The sequence below is a fragment of the Cyprinodon tularosa genome, unplaced genomic scaffold, assembly GCF_016077235.1.
Source record: "Cyprinodon tularosa strain WSP-4 unplaced genomic scaffold, ASM1607723v1 ctg172, whole genome shotgun sequence".
Lineage (NCBI taxonomy): Eukaryota > Metazoa > Chordata > Actinopteri > Cyprinodontiformes > Cyprinodontidae > Cyprinodon > Cyprinodon tularosa.
This window is the reverse complement of record NW_024038551.1, coordinates 517,583-542,360: the sequence shown is the minus strand read 5'-3', so window position 1 is coordinate 542,360 and position 24,778 is coordinate 517,583. Positions and strand designations below refer to the sequence as shown.

At 46.2% G+C, this 24,778-nt stretch overlaps 1 protein-coding gene across 1 annotated transcript; it reads right to left on the bottom strand.

Moving 5' to 3' along the window:
* Positions 1-1,036: 1,036 nt before the first annotated feature.
* nup98 (nucleoporin 98 and 96 precursor) lies at positions 1,037-22,895 on the bottom strand. Its single transcript, XM_038281559.1, has 35 exons — positions 22,733-22,895; positions 20,792-20,901; positions 18,832-18,927; positions 18,527-18,712; positions 18,298-18,434; positions 18,104-18,211; positions 16,783-16,963; positions 16,530-16,693; positions 16,299-16,436; positions 15,951-16,083; positions 15,781-15,873; positions 15,428-15,565; positions 15,185-15,318; positions 14,862-15,049; positions 14,557-14,676; positions 14,226-14,412; positions 13,137-13,239; positions 12,890-13,003; positions 12,668-12,806; positions 10,944-11,121; positions 10,696-10,857; positions 8,394-8,618; positions 7,867-7,990; positions 7,577-7,794; positions 7,323-7,495; positions 5,706-5,968; positions 5,351-5,626; positions 5,112-5,269; positions 4,894-5,034; positions 4,681-4,820; positions 3,924-4,145; positions 3,606-3,847; positions 2,612-2,766; positions 2,229-2,340; positions 1,037-1,970 (listed from the first exon to the last, which is right to left on the bottom strand). The coding sequence occupies exons 2-35, from the start codon at positions 20,868-20,870 to the stop codon at positions 1,771-1,773; spliced, it is 5,427 nt and encodes a 1,808-aa protein (XP_038137487.1). The 5' UTR covers positions 20,871-20,901; positions 22,733-22,895; the 3' UTR covers positions 1,037-1,770.
* Positions 22,896-24,778: the final 1,883 nt, after the last annotated feature.

The window sequence follows — 24,778 nt, the reverse complement described above, 5'->3', positions numbered from 1 at the left end:
TGGAGAGACAGATTCTGGTCCAGCAGCTTTCCAGGTTCCACCTTTTTTAACCAGAGTTAAACATCCTTCTTGTTATGAAAAGAGTGTAAAAAGACGGTGGTGGCCAACGTTGGGCCATTTTCACCCCTGGCCTACATCTAGCTCCGCCCCTGCCTGCATGATAATTGTTGTATTGATAATAGACTCTAGCCAGACTTTATGTATATTTTTGTACATGGAATAATTCTTTTTTTTGGTCAAAGTCCTAAATCGTTTTAAACATGATGCCTACTCCATGTTAGTGTGGTGACGGCTGTACTAATAGAAACATGGGGGTCACGTTAACATCTTAATTGTTAAACATTAGTTATCAGCATTAAAGTCGTAGGGAAGTGGCTGTTCCAACCGTTGCAGTTCTGAATTCTCCTGAGTGGTGCCCAACTTTACAGGAGTGAATAAAGTGAATGTGATTGGTCGATTATCAAGGGGGCGGGATTATTGTGGCAGAACGTTCAAAAGCCAGTTTGGTTGTGGCTGGTTTGTCGGGAGCATCTCGCCGACCAGTTAGCAACTTAGTGCTAGTAGGTTCCCAATGGGAAATTAAATTGTGAACCTACTAGCACTAACTTGGTGACTTAGCAACGACACTGTCAAGGAACGCTATGGACAGAGGAAACATGAAAGAGGAGAGTTTAGTGTCGGAGGTCGTGGATGAGTCTCCCCTCTCTCTTTTGGGCCAATCTAGTCTGAGAGTATATTTATATACATGTTTAAACCAGAATTATTTAAAATTTTAATACGACTTTCCTACAACTTTAAGCAATAATTGAGCTCAACGGAGCAGCACATTTTTTAATTCATCCCCTAACAAGTGTTGAGGTGTCTCTCTGTCAAACTGTTGCCATGGTGATTTCGATACGGGATACAACCTTCTGGTTATTTTGACTATTATACCTACTCATTTGTAGGCATGTATAAAAGGTACATCTCCGATAGAAAAAATTAACTTGAATCATACTTATGATTCAGTATCTCATATGCAAAGTGAGACAAAATGAAGCCAACAGATTTTTATTTCCAATTCAACTTTATTAAAAATATAAGCAACAGAAACACATGCGCACACACTCAGACACTCAGGACTCCACACAGACCCGGGTCCATCCATGTACACCAGTCTGTTAAATGACAACAACACTCTAAAGAAGCTTGGTTCTGCAAGCGTGAAGAAAACAGAAAGCTCTGCCGCTCCCTTAATGGTTCTGATGTCACTGTGCAGAAAATCCTCACCTGGATCATCGGATCAGAACAAGGTTTAAATTCTCATTTCTATCCAAAACAAACAGAAAAACCTAAAAAAATAGAACATCTGAGTTCAGTTTTCAAGAGTCCAATCTGAACAACAGACGGTTCCGGTTCTGTTATAGATCCGTCTTATTCACATATCAACAGCTGATCAAAACCCATAATCCTTTGATACCTAACAGAGAGGGTCGCTGAGGTCAGCATACAAATGATGAGAAAGAAACATTTCTGGTTCTGACCCGTTTGGAGGAAACTTTCAGATAAAACCAGGAAGGAAACCCGTCGGATCTTTGCAAAACTCCCGTATCAGTCGAAAAGTTCTGATCAGACTCAGAACCTGTCCATCTGGGTTAAACTCTGGTTGGAGTCAGTCTACTCGTTAAATCTGGGGATTAATCAACAGCTGGTTTTCAGTCTCAGACAGTTCTGTTGGACCCACCGATCAGAACCTCTGTTTTCTGGCGTCTCTCAGAGAGTCCTTCGCTCTCATTGGCTGACGACCAGCTGCCGCAGGTACGACTGCGTCAGGCCCCGCAGCTCCTCCAGGGTGTAGTCCTCCGGCATCGGCAGGCGGCTGATGTGCGGCGCCAACTGAGCCAGTGGGATGCTGAGCGGGTCGGCGGCACCGTCACCCTGCTGCAGGCTTAACACCACCCGTAGTATGTTCGCCACACGTTTCGCCATTTCTGTAGGGAAGGGAGAGGGGGCGGGGCTTAGTTCAGATGAAACATTATGTGTATAAAAAAAGTTCTACAGAACCTTACTGCAGCTTTCATCTAATTCAGAGAGAATTTACTGTTTCGTCCAGAACCTTCAATGATCCAAACATTTATTTTAATTTTTTTTTAGAACTGATTAATTCTAAAGAGAAGCTGCCATCATTGAACATTGAATCAGAGCTGCGCTGTGATTGGTTCCCTCCTCTCAGTGTGTGAAGCTGTCACCTGATTGGGCGAGGCGGTCCTTGGCCGTCCTGCAGGGCAGCAGCTCGATCCGGCTGCAGAGCGACGTCACGTCGGCATAGAGACGCTCCAGCTCGTATCCGGTGTTCTCCATCTGGGAAAAAAGAACCTCAGTGAGAGAGGTCCAAACCTCCCAGGAGCTCAGCTGGTTTTCCTGGTTCACTTCCACACATGGATCATTATGGTTCTGGATTTAAACCAGATCTTTTCTGTTTGCATCTGAACCATCTGCAGTCAAAACCTCTTCAGACCAGATTAATGTTAAAATGTGGATCCGGGTCATTCTAAGCAGAAATCTGGTTCTGTCGAACCATCCTCTAACCGGATCAGGTCCCACCCAGAACAGAAGCCATGTGTGAACGTACCTGCTGGATGTCCTGCAGACACTTGATGACTCGGATGTAGTCCAGGTAGACTCTCCCTGCCGTGTCCCAGTCCTGGATGCTGGCGCTGTGTTCAGGTACTGCCAGGCCTTCCAGGAACTCCAGCAGGTAGTCGTGGTCGTCGTTGATGATGCAATCTGCAGTAGGCCACAGTGAAATCAGACTCAGAAAATCTGCTTCAGCCGGAAACTTAGGCTACATTCACACTGCAGCCTGAAGAGACCAAGATCAGATTTTTTTTTTGCCAATATGCGACCTGTATCCGATCTTCTCAAGACAGTCAGAAAAACACAGATCTGATTTCCTCCAATGTAACCCAAACTGCTTTGGTATGTGGTCCTGAATCCAGAGGGAGATGATCTTTTCATATGCGACCAGGTCGCATTCATTCGACCTGAACGTCATTAATCCTCAACAAAGGTCACTAGTCAGCATCTTGCTACGCAGAAGTGGGAAGTAAAACAACCATGGAGAACGATTTTTTTTAACCATCTATAAAAGATTGAGTTTTATGTTTGGGAAAGATCGCTAGATGCGCTTCAGCTCTAACATCCATGTTTACTTCTGTAACACAGAGCACACTTGCTTGCTGACGTTATTGCGTCCTCTACTGTGCATGCGGGACACTAGAGTTGTATGAATAAAGTTTACACAGAAAATGACATACAAGTTGCACATATTTGGAAATGTGGACAGCAACCCAAAAAATAGAAAAAAAATCAGATATCACAGAAAAATAGAAATTGAACATTAAGGCCTGTCGCGTCACCTTGTCATAAAAAAAATCTTGAATAAAACCGAATTTGACCCGTTGTGATTTGGTTCTGCTCCAGTTCTCTCCAGTGCTCCTTTACTTGGTCTAAGCCGCAACACTGCCGCCTTTCAGACCCATTTCAACAAACTCCTACAGAACAGAACCTCTGACCTGATCGGACCTACTAAGCATCCCTGACCCCCCCCCCCCTCCCTCTGGTACCTGAGGCCAGGTGCTGGATCAGCAGCCGGTGGCACTGGTTCCAGTATCCGGCCCGGTACAGGTGCAGCGCCTGCTGGCGCCGGTCTCCGTCCCTGTGGGCCCGGATGGCCTTGGCTTCGTGGATCCAGCTCTCGGGGATGAGCAGCCGCTCCGTCAGGAAGCGCTCCCTGCAGACAGATTCCTCCGTCTCCAGTAGGGGGCAGTGTAGCGTCAGCATCTCCCTGACGGCTCGCTCTCGCTGGCTGAGGAGAAACAGGAAGATCAGCACCCTGATGTGGACAGCCGAGCTGTGATCCGTGATGGGCGATGCCCGCCTACCTGTGGTCTGGGATGTGCAGAAGGATGAAGACGGCCATGTGCCAGAGACCGGCGCTCTCCAGCTGGGCGGCGTAGCTGGCGTGGACCAGGCCTTGCCTACAGACGCTCAGGTGGCTGTAGTTCAGCGCCTGCAGGACGCCCCACAGGTGCCAGCTGAGGCGGTAATCCAGGCGTCGCCAGGTGACGGTGAGCGGGTCGAGCAGCGGCTGCAGGCTGTAGTGTCTGCATGAGGAAACAGATCTGAAACCTTAATGCCGATCATCATCAAGCTAAAAATGTTCTGATTATTAAACCTGATTAACATGTTTGATCCCCATCAGAACAGGACATTAGGGGAACCGGATCAATCCAGAACAACGTTAGAACCAGCGATCCAATCAACTACGGATCCATGAGCTGATATGATATCCAATGCTACAGCTGAGAGAATGAGCGGTTTCTGTCAGCATGTCAGTGAAGGCATCACGCTTCACATTAGCATTAGAAACTAACAAACATAGATATAAAACCTCCAGAGCTGCTGTCATAGAACTGATTTCTATTTCTCCAATATCTGATCCAGACAATCAGTTATTGTCGGATCATAGTATGGATTTGGTTCGTCTCTACTTAGAACTCGATTTGTTCATCAATCTCTGCTGTTTGAAACATTTTAAGGTCTCAGAACTTTTCTGGCTCCTTCAGCGGCTAACTGGACCCATTAGAATCTTTAGATGCTTCAGAACCACAGAATAAAAACTGGTTCTGGTGTTTTTACCTGTCGCTGTAGAGTTTCAGCAGGTGGAAACACAGATCGTACAGCGGCCGCTCAGACTCCTCCTCCTCCTCATCTGGTAGCTCCGCCTCCTGGTAGGGGGGCAGGGGGGCACAGGCGTACCGGCCAGCCTCAGTGGAGCCCTGCAGGACAAGAACCAAACTTTGTGAGGAAAGTTCTGACCCGGCAGCGGCGAGCAGGGTGACTGAGGCTCACCTGGAACGCGGCTTCATATTTAGCGAGGGCGTCGGCCACGGAGGCGGTGGGAGGCAGCATGTACCACAGGTGCAGCGCCAGGCAGCGCTTCCAGTCGAGCTCAGAGCAAACGTTCACCGCCGACTCAGACGACTGCCACACCTGCAGCGACAGGAAAAAGTCTGAGGACGGGTCGCCCAGCAGGGAACCATAGAAACAAACCGAGTCGGCAGACTCACAGCCTTCCCGGCCAGCAGGACAAAGATCCGAAGTCTGTCCTCCGTCATGTAGTGGTCCGTCTGCATCCGGTTCCAGTCGGCGAGCTGCAGGCCCAGCAGGTCGCGGCAGAACTGGGAGCCGACGGCCTGAGAGAGCAGCAGCGCCAGCCGGTGGTCTCCTGCAGACAGACAGCTCGTCTTCATCACCATCATCTCCTCTAACCTCAGAACATCCACTTTCAGCTCCTGGTTCCGCTCACCTTCCTTCTGGGCCACCCGACACGCCTCGCTGATGCGGCTTCCTGTCAGATAGCTGAAAACTGCCTCTGTGTGACGACTCCTCCCAACCAGCGCCACCTCCTTCTCCACCCTGCAGGAGGCGCCGTGGGATAGCCAGGCGGAGAAGGCGCGCCGCCTCTGCAGCTGCTGCTCGTATTCGCCCAGCGGTTCTGGTTCCGAGTCCTGATGGGAGGGGCCCAGGCGGCCCCACAGGGCCTCACACAGGGTCCAGACCTCGGCCCAGTGAGCCAGGACGGCTGTGGGGGACAGAGGAGGACGTTCATTTCTGAGGTCAAAGCAGACTCCGCCCTTCACCAGGTTGGGTCTAAAACTCACGCTCTGCGTCGTCCCGCCGCTCCCTCAGCTCCGTGATCCACTCGGCATACTCGTGCAGCGCCGCCACGCCGCTCTGAGGCTCCACCAGAGGACAGGCGCCTCCCTCTGGGATGCTGACGGTGCTGTTCTTCAGGCAGATCTCCAGGGGGCGCTGCAGCACCGCATTGCTGTCCTCCTCCTCCTCTTCCTCACTGGTCTTCCTCTGCAGAGGCTCCAGTCCCACCAGCTGCTCCAGAACCACCTTGAAGGGGCTCTCAGCGAGCCTGAACACAAACATTCAGACAGAAGATCGGTTCTGAAGAACATGAATCAGTAGAGGAGCAATGCAGAATCCCAGCAGATCGAGGTCCGCTGTAGGAACCAGATCTGCTCGTGGGCCCGCCCCTTCTTATGATGTCATCATATGGCAACTCCACTTGGACAAACTGTATTGCACCCGTTTCTTAAGGATCAAATCTCTTTTGGAGTCTTAACATATCATTACCTACTATATTATTTTACATTTCATGTAATCTAAAGTAGCCGAGTGTAGAAAACAATCATTGTCAGTCTTGAAAGAAAGCACTGCCCTCTAAGACAGAATGAACTCTGCCGTTTGCCAAGGTGAGGAAAAAAGTCCCAGCTTATCCTAAATTATTTTTATTAAGCTCTGAGGAAGGGAAGGAAAAATAGAAAATCCTAATGAATGAATTTCATAGAGATTTTAAACAAAACAACAGTTATTAGAAAACTAACGGTTGACACAAAGATAATAGTGTGGCTTAATAACTGACCGAGCTAAAACCAGCTAACCTATTAGCTACCGAGCACAGCTAGCCACAGAGCTACACAGCTCTTCCCTTTATATTACGGTCTTGCAGTTAATTTATTCAGCATTGACAGATTTTTTCAGTTTTGTTATCGATCAGGTAAAACTTCATCGATCATTAGACACGCTAACGCTACAGATGCTCCCAACTCTGCACACAGACACTGCATGATGTTATTGTTGTCAGGGCAACCACATTGTTTTACATCATGTAGCTTAACACCACTGATATGCCCAGAGCCTGAGCAGATCTGGTACCTACACAGGAGGAGCGGAACCAGCAGAGCCCTGCAGGAGCCTTTAAAGCATCGGGTTGAAAAGAAGATCTGGTTTTAAACTCCATCAGAACATCAAACTTCTTTATCTTCATGAAGACGCTTAAACTCAACCTGCTGTTTGTTTTTATGTTTTAATCGAAGAATCTTTCTGTGGATCATTCAGAACTGAGGTCCACTGAGAGGCACCGGTTTCTCTGGGCCCACTGTGACTCTGACCCGTCTTTTCAGTCTTCATCCCTAAACTAGGAACCAAACCAGCTCCAGATGTCAGGCTCTGACTCATTTCCTTATTCCAAAATAAAACACGTTTTCTCTTCGGTTCTGGAACCGCTTGCTTTGAGGTTTTATTACTAAATTCTTTGTTGACTCCGCAGGCTGACTGGGTTTCCTTCTGAAGTTCTGTAAAGGTTCTGTTATTAACATCCTGCGGGATCCTCTCCAACTAGCAGCCAACTTCTCCTAAAGCTCCTCAGGGCTCTGATGGACCAGAACAGAACCTTCCTGTGCTGCGGGTTCAGAGGTTCTGCTTACGGTTTGTTCCTGGACGGTTTGGGCATGAAGCTGAAGTCCATCTTGGAGCCGACCTCTTGGTGCTGGTTCTGAGAGCTGAGCCGGCTACCGCAGTGGGCCAAGGTCCAGCCGGGCCCCCAGCCCACCCTGAATGAGCGGGTGGCGAAGAGGCCTGTGTCCATCAACAGCGCCCCCTGCAGGACAGCAAAGGAAGGACACGTTGGTTCTGGTTCCAGCGGTACAAGTCGTTAAATGTTACAATAATCAGAACCGACCTTGCCCTGAGTGACTGATTCTGTGAGGGGGACCGGGCCGCCCAGCCTGCGGACTCCCACTGTTCGAATCGCTGGTTCTGGAACTCTGGGCGGCAGCAGGAAGGAGGCGGGGCCTGGACTCTTCCACTGCATGGGCCGTGGAGGGTCGGCCAGCGCCGACGGCCGGGGGGAGTCCAAACGCTGAGAGGTACTGAAACGGGCCTGAAGGAGGCCCCCGACTGCAGGAGGAGGAAGATCAGTTAGACACAAACATCGTCATCATCATCGGTGCTGGTTCTGGGGGTCTGTACCTGGAGGTCGACCCAGAGGTCCCGACAGGACGACTCGAGGAGACGAGGTGTCAGTGGACCCCCTGGTTCTGTTCTGGAACATGTCATCTTCCTCTTCCTCAGTGAAGAGCGACGCCTTCATGATCTGAACAGGAAGTGACCCGATTAGGTTCTGATCCGATTTATTGGCTGCAATAAAGGAAAACTGTCCGAGATTCGGGTTCTTCTCTACTCAAACTGGTAGTCTTACTAAACTGGGTCTTACTGAAACCCAGTTTCAGTAAGACCCAGTTTACTTGCAGGAAGCAGGTCTGACATGTAGGAACCAGAACCAGTTCTGAGCAGGAAGCCGGTCCTTCTGGACCAAACACCTGAGAACGATACAGACTTCCTGCATCAGACCTCAGTGAAAAGCTTAGTCAGAACCAAGACTGGATCATTGGTACCATGATGCTGGTCAGAGTTTCTAGGGGTCATAAGGAATCCGCTCTTTGTTAAAGCAGAACCTTGAGGTCGGATAAAGTTCTTCCTCTGGACGGCGGTTCTACCTGCAGGGTGTGCGGGTTGATGCCCAGAGAGGAGGGGATGTGGCTGGACCCAGTCAGCTCATGGTCCGCCAGAACCTCCCCCCCCAGCTTGCTCAGCTCCGTGTCGTCCAGCGGCAGCTCGCCGTCTTCGGCTCCCAGGATGCTCTCCATCGGGACGCTCTGCGTGATGTCGGCCATGTCGCTGTCCAGCTCCGCCATGCCGCTCGCCAGATCCACAGTGGTGGACTGAAGACAGAGAGAGAGCGTCCAGAGGGTGAGACAGAACATCCTGGTTCTGCTGTGAGCTCAGAGATCCATCAGTTCCTTCCAGAACCCAAAATAAAATCAGTCTCAAACTAAAAGGATCTTCATAAACAAATTTTACTAAAACAGAAAAAAATCAAACATTTTATCAGCAAAAACCCAAATGGGTCAAAACATTTCATCCATAATCAGATCTTTAAAGTTCAAGAAGCGTTTCCTGCAGATAGACAGTGGAACAGCTCTGGTTCTGATGGGAACTCACAGAACACCACCCACTGTGGATCAATCGGCTGTTTTTGCTACGATCCCCAGAGATAATTTCATTTTTGCATAAACATGATTAAAAGCATAAAAACCCAGAAGTTCAAAGAGCAGAAACATCAAAGCTGTGTTTGGTGGATCATCATCACGTTCTAGTAAAGGAACCAGAACCTCATCATTTCTTAAACAAACTAATGGGTAGGGCTGGGTATTGTTCAAAAATTTTCGGTTCCGGTACCGATACCGATACCTTCACTTCGATACCGGTTCCTGAACGATACTTTTTTCGATACCAGTTTTATAATATCAATTCGAAAAAAAAGAAAATTACACAACATAAAAAAGTACAAATCTTGAGTTTTATTTTAAGCTCTGTTTTTCCATTTACATTTTTCCTCTTACATAAAAAAAGAAATTCAGTGTCTAATATTCACTGTTACATTGTGAGGACCTTTTTACTTAGCAGTTTTCCTTTAGAAAAATTACCATGTCTGACAAACAAGCCCGTTGAATGGGATCCTACTGACAGCGCTCCGCTGGTATGTGGGGGTCTGAGTGGCTCCGACAGAAATATTGGAAGGCAGGATGAACTGACTGCACTGATTAAGTTTTCAGGTGGATTTTCCCACTTAAAAACATAATAAAACTACTTTATTCCCACTGATCGCAGCAAATATAGCTGCAAGGCAAATAAAGGATAGAGATGCTCCGCCCCACGCGCGTCAGAGCCACTTTTCTACCGCGCAGCCAGAGCAGCAAAGCTTATTCAGCTGCGCGTCAGAAGCTGGTACAAGCAGCAAAAAAGAAGCAGCAGACGTGATTTTGCTGCTCTTGCTGCGTTCAGTTTGAAAGCAGCATTCTCCATGAGTGTCTCGCATTATTCACTCCGCTCTGTCTTTGCTCTGCCCACGGGCTGCTGAGAGGAGGATGGTCGCGCTGGCTGCGGTCCGCTCTTCTTGCAGTCAAACACCGAGCGACTTTCTGCTCTTAAATTATTTCCGTGCACGATGTATTGCATTGCGCACTATTGGCATCAGTCTTAATAAAGTGAAGCCGCACTTTTGACCTGGGGGGCATTTTAAAGGGGTTCCTCGACGCTGCAACCAGTTCACAAAAGATACACATGAACCCTGGCTGTAGGCGTGACCACCTGTGTATTTTTCCTGGATGACGCAATCATGTTAAGTGTTACAGCCAATCACCGAAACTTGGTACCGAAAGACAATGCATGTTTCGATACTCTGTAGAACCGAAGCATTTCGGTCGGTACCATAAAAGTACCGAAGTTCGGTACCCAGCACTACTAATGGGTAACGATGCAGAGTTAGAATGGGTCAGTCAGAACCACCACCACATCCTTCTGGTTTGGACCAGATTAAAATCGACTGAACTTCTGACTACAGAACTTTATATCCGATCAGAACCTGCAGTTCTTCATCATCTAACGTAGACAAAAAGCTCAGAACCAGCAGATAAACCAGTTCTATGAAAGCGGGTTCATAAATCTGGGCTAGAAACCCAAGAACAAGTTAAATCTGGAGGAGGAAGAGGAGCAACAGAAGAATCTCTGATCCGACTTTAACGTTTTCCTCCTTAAATCTGAGACTAAACAGAACCAGAACAGAGAGATGCTCCAGCCCATCAGAGACCAGTTCAGGCTGGTTTCCCGTAACTAGGATACAACCAGAAATGTAACAATAGAAGCTAAAGCAGGGCCAGACTGGGTCTGGATCAGAACTGGAGCCGCTGCTCTTCATCAGTGGAAAGGATGTGGCTGTCAGCGAGGATGAGGCTCTACCTGAGCCTGTGGCGCCACCTGCTGCTGAGATGGAGGAAGCAGCTGCTTCAGCCTGGAGGCAGGCAGTGACATCATCGTCTTCAGCTTCTTGGGGTCAGTTTTAGGCGGGACGTCGTCGTCTTCGTCGGAGTCCTGAAGTCCATATTTGGAGAAATGGGTGACCTGAAAAGGAGAGAGGGGTCAGAGTCAGAACACTACAGAGCTCAGGTTTCTTGTTCAACAGAACCAAGATCCAATCCTGGACTCACCTCAAAGACCCAGGAGCCGGTCTCTGGCCGGTACTCCAGGAAGCGGGCTCCCTGCCTCCTGGAGGCCTTCTCCAGCCGCCCTTCGTAGTTCATGTCGGTCAGACGCTCTGGGCTGCGGATCTGAGCACAGGTCGTCTTATCGTTTGGCCAGACACCGTCCAGAGTCACCTCGGCCCGTCTGCACACAGAACCAGAACACTCAGAACCGTAAAACAAATCAGAGGTAAACCAGATATAGAACAGAACCATCGGGCCTGATGAGACGCTCGTCTCCATTTAGGTCCAACTTCGCCAGGTTTAACATCTCTAAACAAGAACTAGTTTTATTAACCCGGAACCATTTTGGCCGGACAGAAGATGATGTTCTGGAGCTTTATGTCATAGGGAAGCGGCTGTTCCAACCGTTGCATTTCCGAATTCTCCCGAGTGGTGCCCAACTTTACCTGAGTGAATAATATGGATGCGATTGGTCATTTAATAAGAGGGCAGGATTGTTGTGGCGGAATGTTTGCAAGCAAGTTTGGTTGTGCTTAGATTATCGGAAGCCTCTTGCTAACCAATTAGCAACTTGGTGCTAGTAGGTTCCCAATGGGAAATTCCATTGGGTTCAAGTAGCACTAAATTTTATGACTTAGAAACGACACTGTCAAGGAACGCTATGGACAGAGGAAACATGCAAGAGGAGGAGAGTTTTGTGTCGGAGGTCGTGGATGAGTCTCTTCTGTCATACATTTTTTATTTAAAGGAGGAAAGTGGAGACAAAGATGTTGTGCAAGAGGACGCCAGATGCTTGGTTTGGTGTAGAAGGCTTCCAGCCGTACATGTCTGAGCCCTTGCCTCGCAACGCTGCCAGTTCTGTTAGCTCTACGCCTGCTGAAGACACAGACGTCCATCCCCGTGAACACTGGGACGCAACTCAATGGGAAAGGAAATGATTCTTATTTCAACCGTTGCGTATATTAGCTTCGACATATGAATAAAGATGCCATAGCTGAAAAAAATTTGAATGACAGATGACCGTTGATATATGATTGGCCGAATTTAGTTGTTCAGGCTGACGTATAACTAACTGGCCTGCATAAGATAACAGAACATTATTTTATTAGCATTTCATTAGCTGATGTCCAGATTGTCAAATGCCCCATTTACATTAACCTTTTGAAACCATGCCCAAAATAGTCAGAATACGGTGAACAAGATAACCGTTTAGTGTAAACAGAATGCAGCTGAACTGGACTGTGCCGACAAAATGGAAGCGCGATAAATCTAGTAATAGTTCAAAAGTAGGGCTCGGCACACTTCACTTGTGGCTCGGTTCTCTGATAAGGAGCACATGAGCAGATCGCCACATCGGTTTACATTCAACTGACTCATTTTGAGGGTTTTCCAGAGTGTCCGGCTTTGCCAATCACAGATCTCCTCACCTGTTCACAACACAAACTTCTTCTCAGCCTATTAAGAATAAATTAAATCAAAAGAGCTAAGAAAGGCCAACCTGGGATGATGGCTCCTGAATGTTATGGGCGCCACCATTTTTATTTGTGTAATTCCTGCCTTGAGAGCTGTAGTATCATGGACCGCCGATAGGAGGTGAGGAACCATGCTAGCGCGATGAGTAAATGGTCGTAAGAACCAAACTCGGCGCGGATAACTGATGCAAGCTCGGTCCAAACTTGGCATAGATCGGTTTCAGCGGGCTAGTTTTAACAGGGTGGTCACTTCACCTGTTAAGCCCCTCCCCCTCCGGCGGCTTGTTCTTGTCGTCCGGGTAGACGATGACCTCTTTGCGTCTGAAGTGGACGATCTCATCCAGGTTGAGTCCAGTCAGGTTCACCTCGCCGGGGAAGAAGATCGAGCCATAACCTGTGAGGACCAATCAGCAGAGAGCTCTCAGACAGCCATCCAATCACATTCATGCTGGGAGGTTTTCAGACACAAAGACTTACCTTTCCTGCCGATGGTGAAGTTCTCCACCACACACTCTCCATTTTCATCCACCATCTCGGCCAGATCGTCCAGGGAGGGGATGGTGTAGTAACCCATTTTGTTCAGAACGATGCCTGCAAACAGAACCAACGCTTTTAGTTCAGCTGAAATCAGAACATCTGTGCAGCCATGCAGCTGTGTCAGTCTGTTCATTCTCACACCAAATACAGACTGATTCACGGGTTCAACCAGACAGACGGTTCTGACCTGCAGGATGAGGAGACTGCTTAGGCTCCTGCTGCTGCTCCTCCTCCACTTCCTCCTGCAGAGAATCCTCCCCGAAGGACGCTGACACATCATCACTGCTCAGCTGAGAGTAAAAAAGAAGAAGGGGTCAATTTGCTGCTTTGGTTTGCACCGGACAGAACCAATTCTCTTCACATTTAAACAGGATAACGCTCCATCAGTTTGCAAACCTACAGCAGGTTCGTGGACCAACTTCCTACCATCAAAGCTCCTAATGTTTTAAACGGTATCTGTTCTGCTCGTCTTCCTCTATATTTCTATGCTGAACAGTGAAAAGATTTTTTTTTTCCCTAAAGGAATTAGAAAAAGGCACAGCTAGATGCTCTGGATCTTCATAGCAAACGTCACATTTTCTTCCATGTAGTTGAAGATAAAGGAGATCATGGCTGAAAAATTAAAGAATGTTTCCCCTACTGTCACTAACTGGATGTGCTCTCTTCATCCAGACATGGGAGCTGGCTTGGAGCTCGTCTGTGTGTTTCCTGGTCGGGGCTGCCTATGGTGCTGGTTTAATGCCTTTTGTATCTCTGCTTCTGTCTCCTTGAACCCCAGTCGGCCTCGGCAGATGGCCGCTCACACTAAGCCTGGTTCTGCTGGAGGTTTCTTCCAGTTAAAAGGGAGTTTTTTCCTCTCCACTGTCGCTACAAGCATGCTTTGATTGAGGGATTGCTTTTGAATCAATGAGCTAATGCAATCAGCTGGTTTCCTTAAATAGAAAACTTTGAAATGATTTGCCTGTAGGATCTGGTTGAATTGCCTCTGTAAAGTGCCTTGAGATGATGTATTGTGCATAGAAGCTATAATAAAATAAAATGAATTGATTTATCTTTCAAATCTGGAAACTTTCCTCCATGTTCTGGGTTTGCTCACAGATCCTAACTAACCAATCGGCAGCAGAATGAAACCAACGACGCCAGAACCTCTGAGGAAGAAGTGGGTCTGATAATTAACAGGTTCTGTTCTGAGGTCCTTGATCTGATACAATAACTAGAACCTCCCAGAGAAGCTGGTTTCTATTGGATCTCCTGTTCTGGTAAGTGGGCTGCTGACCTCCAGGCCGTTCCTCGGCTGCTTGTGCATGTTCAGGTCACTGATGGTGTCCTGCAGGCTGCTCTGGACCCGGCCCTGTGGGATGGGTTTGGCGATGGGGTTCACATAGAACTGGGTGACTTCTGGGTCATCGTCGGTCCGGTTGCTCACACCTGGAACCTCCCGAATGTCCTCCTCCTCTACTTGGCTGAAACAACAAATAGAACCATTCAAGTTGTAAGAAAACTGATCTTTTTCCACACACAAAAAAGATCTGAGCTAGTTTCTACCGAGAAACTGGCTCAGGTGGGTTTTGGTTCTGCCTCAGCAGGTTTCGGCCCACAAATGGTACCTGTGTCCGTTCTGGGGGTAGTCCGATGGCGAGGCCAGGTCATCGTTCTCCTTGTTCAGGCTGCTGTTGCTGTACTGACTGCTGTTTAGGTTCTTCAGAACCAGCTTCTTGATGCTCTTCCTGTAGAGAAAAACAACCAGGTGGCATGAGGCACCGGTCAAAACGGGTCACACATTTGGACCGGTTCAAACGGATCAGAGGAGATCAGGAGCAGATGTTCCACCTGAACAGAACCGTGGCAGAATCTGCCTTATCCAGTCCATCAGACATGGTTTAAATCCATTACCATGGCGATGAGGCAGTACCTGGGGACGAAAGCTCCGTTGGTGAGCGACGGCTCGTCGTCATCCAGACCGTCAAACAGCTGTGACTTGGAGGCGCCGGAGGACGTGAGCGCTTTGGGCCGAACCTTGGTGGCAGGTCGGGGGGTGAGCTTGTAGTGGGTGGGCGTGGTCAGAGCCTTCTGGGCCGTTGGATTGGTCGGCTTCAGACGCTGACAGAACATGATAATAAAAAAAGAAAAACTATTCAGAACAAAGGTTCTGGTCCTTCCTGAAGACCTACAGTTCCAGGTTATGATCCTTTTCTTTGGATGACGGTAACCAGAACCAACGGCGGGTCAGCTCACCTCCTCCTTCTTCTTCGGATCAGACAGCGGGTTCCTGAAGAGCGGCGAGTCGCCGTACGGAGAGTAGGCCAGAACGTTGAGCTGTTGCTGCAGCATGGCCTGCTGGGCGGCGTTGGCGTTCGGGTCGGTCAGCGCTGAAAAGGGGAAGCGCAAAATGCTGCCTGGTCAGAACACTTAACGGCAGCGGGTCGGAAGACGTTTGAATGACTCATGGTCCTGAAGGAACAAGTACCAACAACTCACCAACGGGCTGCTGTGGTGCCCCAAAGCCCAGACCCGTTCCTCCGCTGTTGAAGCCTGTGGTTCCAAACGCTCCCATGGTTCCCAGCGTGGTGCCCAGTTTGTTCTGGTTGTTTCCAAACAGAGTGGTTCCGGTACCAACTGATGACAGAGAGGCCAGTTTGAGGCTTAGAAATGGGTTGCTGTTCTGATCAGCCGCCAGATTTAATTACAGTTCTGGAACATTCTGACGGGTCGTTCCGAACCAATATATTCAGAAGCTTTAATGTGTTCTAGTTAAAATATTTGGGTTCTAATAAAAGTTCTAACATGTTTAACCATGAAAAATGAACACTTTCTACTTAATCCAGCATTACCTGTCCCAAAGCCGGTTCCAAGCCCAGCGCCGAGTCCACCAGTGGCCGTCTTGTTCCCAAAGAGTCCTCCTCCAGCTTGGTTGGTACCAAACCCTAAAGACCAGAGACAAACATTTATGCAAAAAACAAGCCCACGACGAGACCGGACCAGCAGAACCATCCAGGCTTACCGAAGTTGGAGGTGTTGGTTCCGGTTCCCAGAGTCAGGGCGGGCTTGTTCCCAAAGAGAGTACCGGTGCCAAAAGACTGAGCATTTGTTGTCGTGGTTCCAAAGCCAGAGGCTTTGTTCCCGAACAAACTGGGCTGGAAAAGGACAGACAGAACCGCTGGGTTTACTGGGGCAGCAGAACCAACAGGATGAGTTAAAGGAACCGCTTCTGGACCCTGATGGCCTCATAGGCCAGGAAAGGATTCAGGTTCTTATTCGGGACCGTAACTTCAGCAGAGCCTCTGACCCAAATGTTCAGAGTTTGAAGAAAATCGCTGCAACAGTAAAAAATAGAAGCTCTGATTTCTACCTGTGTGCCGACGTTTCCAAAGCCAGCGTTTGGTTGTGCAAAAAGCCCGGTTCCCGTTCCAAACCCAGTGGTGGTGCTGGTCTGGGTGTTTCCGAACAGGCCGCCGGGTTGAGAAGCCGCCGTGCTTCCAAACAAACCCTGAGGAGACATAAAAATCCAAATAAAAACAGGAAAGAGGGACCATTTCCCCCTGGACCTGAAGGGGAGTGTGGCCCCAATAGAACCTCTCACCATGCTGCTGGTGTTGGGCTGGCCTATTGTGTTGGTGTTGGCGAAGTTGAAGCCGGCACTCTGGGTGGTGGTGGTTGCTCCAAAGGGCTTGAAGAGACTGCCGGCCGCCTGCTGGTTGGGCTGTGCAAACAGATTCCCTGCGTTGGTTCCGAAGGAGCCTGTAGCTGCCGGAGCACAGAACCAGAACCGTCACACATCTTCAACATGAAACATTCCTGATTTCTGAACCCCTTTAACCCGGATGAGAACTTACTGGCACCAAATGTGGACTTGTTTGCCCCAAAGTTAAAGTTGGTGTTTGAGGCCGAGGCACCGAACAGTCCCGTTGAGGCGCTGGAAGTGGGTGTGGCTCCACCAAACAGGCCGCCCGTCCCCGGGGCCATCGGGTTTGTGGGGCCCTTCCTGCCCGCCTGGTAGTCCTCCAGCCTCAGTTCCTGCAGAGATATGATAATATGAAGACTGATCTACCCACCGCACCTTACCGCCTTGTGCTGGGAAGGAGCATAAGGCACGTCTCCTGGGTCACTTCTAAATTTCTGTCCAACAGGTTCTGGTTGGACGGACTAAGATGAATCCAAGTCGATAAAATATTACTCAGGAACCAAAGATGGTCACTCAAGTTTTCCCAAAATCACTAAGCAGAAACATGAAATCCTGCTCACCACCCTTTGATCAGCTGGAAGATGCCACCCGGTGGTCATCAATGGGAACCACATCCAGCAGGTCACTTAATATCTAGAAGCTCATGCTGATGATGACCTCAGCTGAAAGCAGTTTATTCCCAGATCCTCCAGCGCCTGAACTTCCTCTACAGAGGACTGTGTTTGAACGTCTGTCCTAACTCAAAGATCCTTTGATCTCTATATAGAGCGGGAACCACCTTGGGGAGTGGAGGCCTAGTGGGTAGGGCATAGAGCTTGGAATCCTGAGGTTCTGAGTTTGATTCCCACTCCCACTGTTGCCACTCTGGTCTCTGAGCAAGACTCTTAACAAACTCCTACCTAGGCGCCGCACAATGGCAGCCCAATACTCCCCAAGGGGATGGGTTAAATGTAGAGGAAAATTTCTCCAATGTGAGATCAATAAAGTTAATTTATTGTTATGACTATATAGTGGAGTTTGTAGTGAACTCAAGTGATCATCTGTCCAAACAATAAGTCAACTACTTTTCTCTCCCCGTTGGTCACGTAACACTGCCTCTAACGCGCTCTGCCTGTGCCATCTTTGTTATTTGTTGACGTTATTGGGTGGCGACAGCAGGCCGCTGTGATAGCAAATCCCATAATGCTTTGCGAGGAAAGCTCTCCGCACAGAGCATTCCGGGATATATCTGCACGTCTAGTGACCATGGATGATCACTTCTTTTCATGGGGTATTGTGGGAAATTTCGAGTCCATTACTTTTTCATCCACTAGATGTTGGGACACTGATCTAAAATGGCGTAACCACTATATAGTCATTAGGGCAGACATTGGACACAGAGTCTGTCAGGTTCTGAAATTGGGCGCCCAGGCTTTCAGACTGATCGAGGCCCATTGAGCTCCTCCACCTTCAAGTCGGCCAATCAAACTCACCTCCAGAGACTTGTTCTCGTACTCCTTCATGGCTGTGATGCACTGATGTTTGGTGTTTATGCTTGTGGTCACACCAGCTTTGACCATGGTGTCACTTCCTGTTGGAGGCTGAGGAGGGAGCAGAATTCTGGTTAAACATGCCGTCGGATCAGAACACATCCCGCTCTCAGAGCAGCTTCCTCCTAAACACTCACAGCGAATTTCACTGTTGTCCCTGGCTGCTGATTGGCTGAAAAGCCAGAGCCTCCAAACAGGGCGGTACCACCGAAAGGGTTGGTGGTGGTGTTGGTCGACCCAAACAGGCCACCACTGCTGGTACTGGTCCCAAAGCCTGGAGGACAGCACAGGAAGCAGAGTTTAGGGTCAACATTAGCTCCTGGCTCATGGCGCTGGAGGCTCGGAAGGTGACGGTTCTGGACTCACTTCCAAAAGAATTTGGTTTGTTGGCGCCGAATGCATTGTTCTGCTGGGAGAAAAGCCCGCCACCGGTGTTGGTTGCTGTGTTTCCAAACAGGCTGGTGGACGTTCCGCTGGCGGCACCAAAGCCAAAACCAGTGCTGGTGGAGGAGGTGGCCGGCTGGCTGAAGGTGCTGGATCCAAATAAGCCGCCTGGTCGGAAGAACCACAGAACAGAAACAACAACATGAAATGGCTCATAAGTTTTCTTTTTAAACTCAAAATTTGTCTGCGGATCAGAACCGAAACAGGACGAAGTTGGGCTAACAAACCGGGTTTGTTCTGCGTGGAGCCAAACAGTCCGCCGGTGTTGGTGGTCGCCCCAAACGCAGACGTTCCAAAACCTCCCGTCGTCCCAAAACCTGTGTCTGGTTACAAATAAAGGAAATGAAGACCTGATGATAGATCTGGGCTGTGCTGGCTTGGTTCAGCTCTGAAGACAACCAGCAGGGCCGTACCAAATGTTCAGCATCACCTCTAATTCCTACCAATTAAAATGCTTTTAACTAACTGTAAAGGACATTTATGGTGTAAATAGAATCACGCTGATGAGAAGCTTGACGTGAAATCTTGATTAATTTGAAAAAGCCTCAAACTATTTTTTTTTAAATGCATAAGAAAATAAACAGCCTTAAATTATGATATATAATTAAATGCAGCTACTGTCAGTTTAGTCAAAAACTTTTTTAGTGCTGAAACAATCAGATTAATTGTGATAATTGATTACTGTAATAATTGTCAAATATATTGACAATTAATAATAATTATTATTAAATAATAGTAATAGTTTGTTTCCTGGATTTTAAAGACTGTAAAATATGCCTTTAGATAACAGATCAACCAACCCTTAAGAAACGGTCAAACCAAAATTGTAATTTTGCATTTAAGATAAAGCTTTTTTGTCTGTCAAAATGCTCTATCCAGATCTCCTTGAGTTGAATCGTTTTAATTTTACCTGGTTTAATTTAGTAAAAATTCTTCTTTAAGGAACCTTTTGCTATCTGATAAATTGATTAACTGAAAAATAATTGACAGATTAATACGTTTTCAAAATAATCATAAGTTGCAGTTCAATACTTTCTCACAACACTTTATTTCTCTAGGGCCCTGTTTCATTATCGATATCAATATATTTTTTTCAAAGTTGATATTTGTGTTTTCTCCTCTGTTACAATCACAGCTTTAGAATGAAAAGAAAATATAAATACTTTGTTATTCACAGTAAACAGTGCAAATTATGACATTTGAATTTTAAATCACCCTTTCTATATTCGTTACAGTTTTAATGCAACACTAGCTTTTAGCCACTAGGGGGAGCTGGTGCCGTAACTTGCAGGTAAACTGAAACTGGCTCTAAATGAACACTCTAAATTTCTCTGTACTTTAAAGATGTTATAATTAAATTAAAGTTTAATTATAAAACTTATTGCTCCTGTTGGGTAAACTTTTCATACACTGGTCGAAGTTTTTTGGGTCCTTCCCAAATTGTGATGTGTTCTTTGTGGACATGCAGTCCAATGTTAATACCTGAATATAAAAAAAAAAAAAAAAAAAAAAAAAAAAAAAAAAAAATCGACCTTAGTTTTGTGCTCTTTGCCTTAAAGTTTATTTGTATTTTTCATTCGAGCCAAGCTCTGTTTGATTAGTGTTTGTTTGTAACTGAAGTAAAATAAATTGGTATCAGACCAGTTTGGACCAGCAGTCCTGGAGTTCCAGGTAAAAACGAGGAAACATTCTCCTCAGGATGAAATCCTCCATCAGAGAACCAGAAACATGTCTGATCAGCACAAGGTCAGAACCAACAGCTGTTTGCTTAGTTAGCTCTGGTGTTTAAGGGGAGCTCAGACTGATGCAAAGTGGTGCTCTGGGTCACATGACCCATTCAGAGACAAATCGACCCTCTGATGTCACAGAGCAGCACAGAAGGAACATCGACACGCAGCAGGCGATGAAGATGGAGCTAAAAAATGTCTCAGATTGTGCTAATATTTGGGTCAAAAGTGACACGTTTGCTTTAAAAACAGGCACCATGTAGCCATACTACAGCCAGATAAACAGGTACCACTAATGATCTGGCAACCCCTGGTAGGTCTTAGAGCTGCTGGTCTGACAGTAACGATAGCACCGAAAATCTAATAATTAGCCTGATCTGCAGCCAAAGGAAAAAAAAATCTCACTAAATGTTCATTAAATGTTCACAGAGACACACATACTATGAGAAAACCAACTCACTTTGCTGACCGAAGGTTGACGTGGTGCCGAAGCCCCCTGTCGTCCCGCCGAAGGGAGTGTTAAATGAACTGTTGAACATCCTGATGGGTCAACAGAACCTCATAGATCTCCTGTGGAGAGACAAACAGCTTCAAAAAGTTATCTCCATCAATTATGATCAACTAACATTTCTATTCACAGAACATCTTCATAAAAAAGAGCCTGATGTTAGAGAGCTCACAGAAATAAAATAAACCTAGAAGTCTTCAGAAATAATAAGTCCAGTCAAGAAGATCTAGAACATTGAGTTTTCATTACTGACAATCTTGCAAAGCCTTTTTTCGCCAAGGTCTGACTTCAGTTGGTTCAGTTTCCTAATCTTAAAGTCGTAGGGAAATGGCTGTTCCAAACGTCGCATTTCCGAATTCTCCAGAGTGGTGCACGACTTTACACGAGTAAATAAAGTGAATGTGGTTGGTCATTTATCAAGGGGGCGGCATTGTTGTGGTGGAAAGTTCAAAAGCAAGTTTGATTGTGGCCGGTTAATCGGAAGCCTCTTGCTAACCAGTTAGCAACTTATTGCTAGTAGGTCCCCAATGGGAAATTCCATTAGGACCAAGTCACACTAAATTGGTGACTTAGCAACGACACTGTCAAGGAACGCTATGGACAGCGGAAACATGCTAGAGGATGAGAGTTTAGTGTTGCAGGTCGTGGATGAGTCTCCTCTGTCATACATTTTTTATTTAAAGGAAGAAAGCGGGGATGAAGATGTTGTGGAAGAGGATGCAGGGCGGCAGAAGCTTGGTTTGGTGTAGAAGGCTTACAGCCGTACATGTTTGAGCCCTCGCCTCGCAACACTGCCAGTTCTGTTAGCTCTACGCCTGCCGAAGACACAGACGTCCATCCCCGTGACCATGGATATATGATTGGCCACTTTTAGGTGTACAGGCTGACATATAAGTAACTGGCCTGCACAAGATAATAGAAAAGAAAAAAATAGAATTTAAGGCAGGATTTTGAAATATTCTAAATTTTGTATCATCTGATAAAGTGTACATTTATATACACGTTTAAGCCAGAATGATTTGACATTCAAATATGATTTCCTTATGACCTTAATAAAATATTGGAGACATGCTGTAACCAGCAGCTGATCAGAAATCAGCCTGTTAGACAAAAATAACATTCCTGTAGGCCAGGCCTTCATCCTGGCTTCTTTCTAGATTTAACCAGACCTGTTAGGAACCCAGTATTTTTGTCAAACAGCAATACGATTTCATTTAAATCTTGTTTTATGTTAGTGAAACAACTGTGTAAACAGTCGCGCTTCATCCCAAAATTACTGCAAGAATATAGAAGTTCATGTTTAAAACGAAGCCTTAAAGCAGATACCAGAAAACGTATATAGACATTTATATAAAAATAACGTTTTTCTAACTTCATCCGGAGGCGCCGTGGGGTCTATCAGGGTTAATGACGTTTCTCCGGGGCTGACTGAGGTTAGCCTAATGGGCCGTTTGTTGATCCAGCTCCATGTGCATCTATCCCGGCCAACTCAGCAGCTTCAGCCCGCTGCTTGAAGCCGAAACAACCCTTCACATTTTAACAGCAGATGGCTCCAAACTCTTTTTCAAATTAGTGAGCTAGTTTCCACAGAGTGAGACCGATCCCTCCAAGGCTAATGTAGCTAAAGCTAATAAACACGTTTGTTATTTCCGCTACTGCTATACACATCTAGCGGAGTTAAGTTGAGAAGCGTTAAAATAACCAGTTATCAATACGGTAGATAATAAATGCTTTAGCCATAGCAACGTCACAGTGGGGGCTTTATTGAAGCTGCATAGCATTTTTTAACTGAAGGCGCTATGCTAACTTCTGCTAGCTCAGAGCTAACTTCGTTAGCAATACAGGAGAGGTTAAATGTGGAAAACAGGAGCGAGAAGTTGAGCTAATGTTTACCTTTACGGGTTTCGAAGAGAGTGTTCGGTCCGTTAACCGGACCTCCACCTAGAGAGATGAAGATATGGACCCTGTGGAGCTCACCGTCACAACTTGGTGCTTCTGAACATGAACTCAGCCAAAAAGCTTCGCCCCGTTAGAGGAGGGAAAACAGCTAACCCTGCGTCACTACGCACTTACATACACGATGACGTAACGGAGCAAATACAAGATTATTATGAAAACAAAAATATTTCGAACATGGACGCCTTTGTAATATTAGTTTTAGATATTTGGTTAAAGAGTAAATAAATTTTCCTTCATTATTTCCTTTTTGATGTTTGGAATAATTTCTGATTTTCCTGTCTGTGATCCTCAGGGTTCTGCTTATCTCTCAGTTCATCTTAGCGCTGCTGTCGCACTTAGAAAACCTTGTTAGATCACATTTTAAAATGATTTATTTATACATGATTTTATGTAACTGTATGCTCATCACCTGGAATAAAATCCGGAATATAATTGCGCATGAAAACAACAATAAGCATTTTATTGGAAGGTTTAAAGGAATGAAAATATTAGGTAGAAAAAAGAAGCAGAGATGAATTTACCTCTGGAACTTTTGTAAAAGGAAAAAAGTGAAGTCATAGGTATTTTGGATTCTGAATGTTTGGAAAAGGACATCTCAGTGAAGTCATAGGTATTTTGGATTCTGAATGTTTTGAAAAGGACATCTCAGTTAAAAAAATAATAATAATAAAATGAGACTGTTGATTATTTTCAAATGAAAATATATTTCAAATTTTTGAATTATGAATTCAGTTTATTTATATAGGGCCAATTCACAACACTCTTCATGAGGCACTTTACAGTTCAACCAGATCATACAAAGTCTTCTATCTAAGGAAAACCAGTTGATTGCATGGACTCATTGACTCGAAGGCAATCCCTCACAGCAAGCATGCTTGTAGCGATAGTGGAGAGGAAAAAGTCAGTTTTAACAGTAAGAAACCTCCAGCAAAACTAGGCTCAGTGTGAGTGGCACATCTACCGAGTCCGTCTGGGGTTCAAAGACACAGAAGCAGACAGAGAAATAAGCAACTGTAAACCAGCTCCACAGGAAACACAGAGCGAAGCAGACAACCTTGAAACAGCTCCCATGTCAGAGGATGAAAGAGAGCACATCCAGTTAGTCACATGGTTTGGATTCCCTGACAGTCGCTGGTGTTTGTCTATTGACTTTTACTAAGTCTAGTCAATATAACCTTTTTCCAGAGGATTTTAGAGCCCCTCATGCTTTATTATTGCAGCTGCAATATCATTTTAGAGCCAACTCATAAAGCAGCGATGCCCAACCAGGGGTATGTGTACCCCTAGTGTTCCGTGAGTGCATTGCAAGGTGTAGAGGAAAATATTTTTTTCTTAGGTAGTAAAATAAAATAGGACTGTGATCTGTCTGGATTTGTGAAAAAATAAACAAGCAACCAACAAGTAAGTTTTTCTTACTTTTTGAGTTCACCTTCAGCTTTGACAAACATCCAAACCAAGGAGAGGAACAGACTAGAGAACAGCCTGGGATCAGCTGTTTTTCACACTAAGCTATCAGAGCTTATCAAAGCAGCTCAGGTGTTTAAATTAAATTAGTCTGACTATAAGTTTTGTTCTGTATTTTGTTACCAATTCATCAAGTTTAAATGTGATTATAAGAGAGTTGCTCAGAGGAGCTCCAGTTTTATAAATACAGGTTTATGATATGATTCTTTTTTGTATTTATTTAAATTCTTTGCTAACTTTCTGGCAGCATATTTATGTTGTTTTTTATTTGAGATGGAAAGCATAATGAATTAAATGCTCAAATTAAATATATAAAATATTTTCTTCTTTTGTAATCAGTTATTGTATGCTCCACTTTTGAACAATCATCAAAATTTCTTACTGAGAGGGGGACTCGTGGTAAGACAAAATGTCCAAAGGCATACATACATAAGCCAAACAATGTTGGGAATCACTGTCTTAAAGTACTGATATCTGCGTTAATCACAATGGTAACACCAGCAAACAGGCTTCACT

Excerpts from the sequence above, each read along its gene's own strand:
- nup98 (XM_038281559.1), bottom strand. The coding sequence starts at position 20,870 with ATGTTCAACAGTTCATTTAACACTCCCTTCGGCGGGACGACAGGGGGC. Across the intron at positions 18,212-18,297 it reads GGACAACAGTGAAATTCGCT|CCTCCAACAGGAAGTGACAC; the intron begins GTGAGTGTTTAG and ends CTCCCTCCTCAG. Across the intron at positions 12,807-12,889 it reads CTTCACCATCGGCAGGAAAG|GTTATGGCTCGATCTTCTTC; the intron begins GTAAGTCTTTGT and ends TGGTCCTCACAG.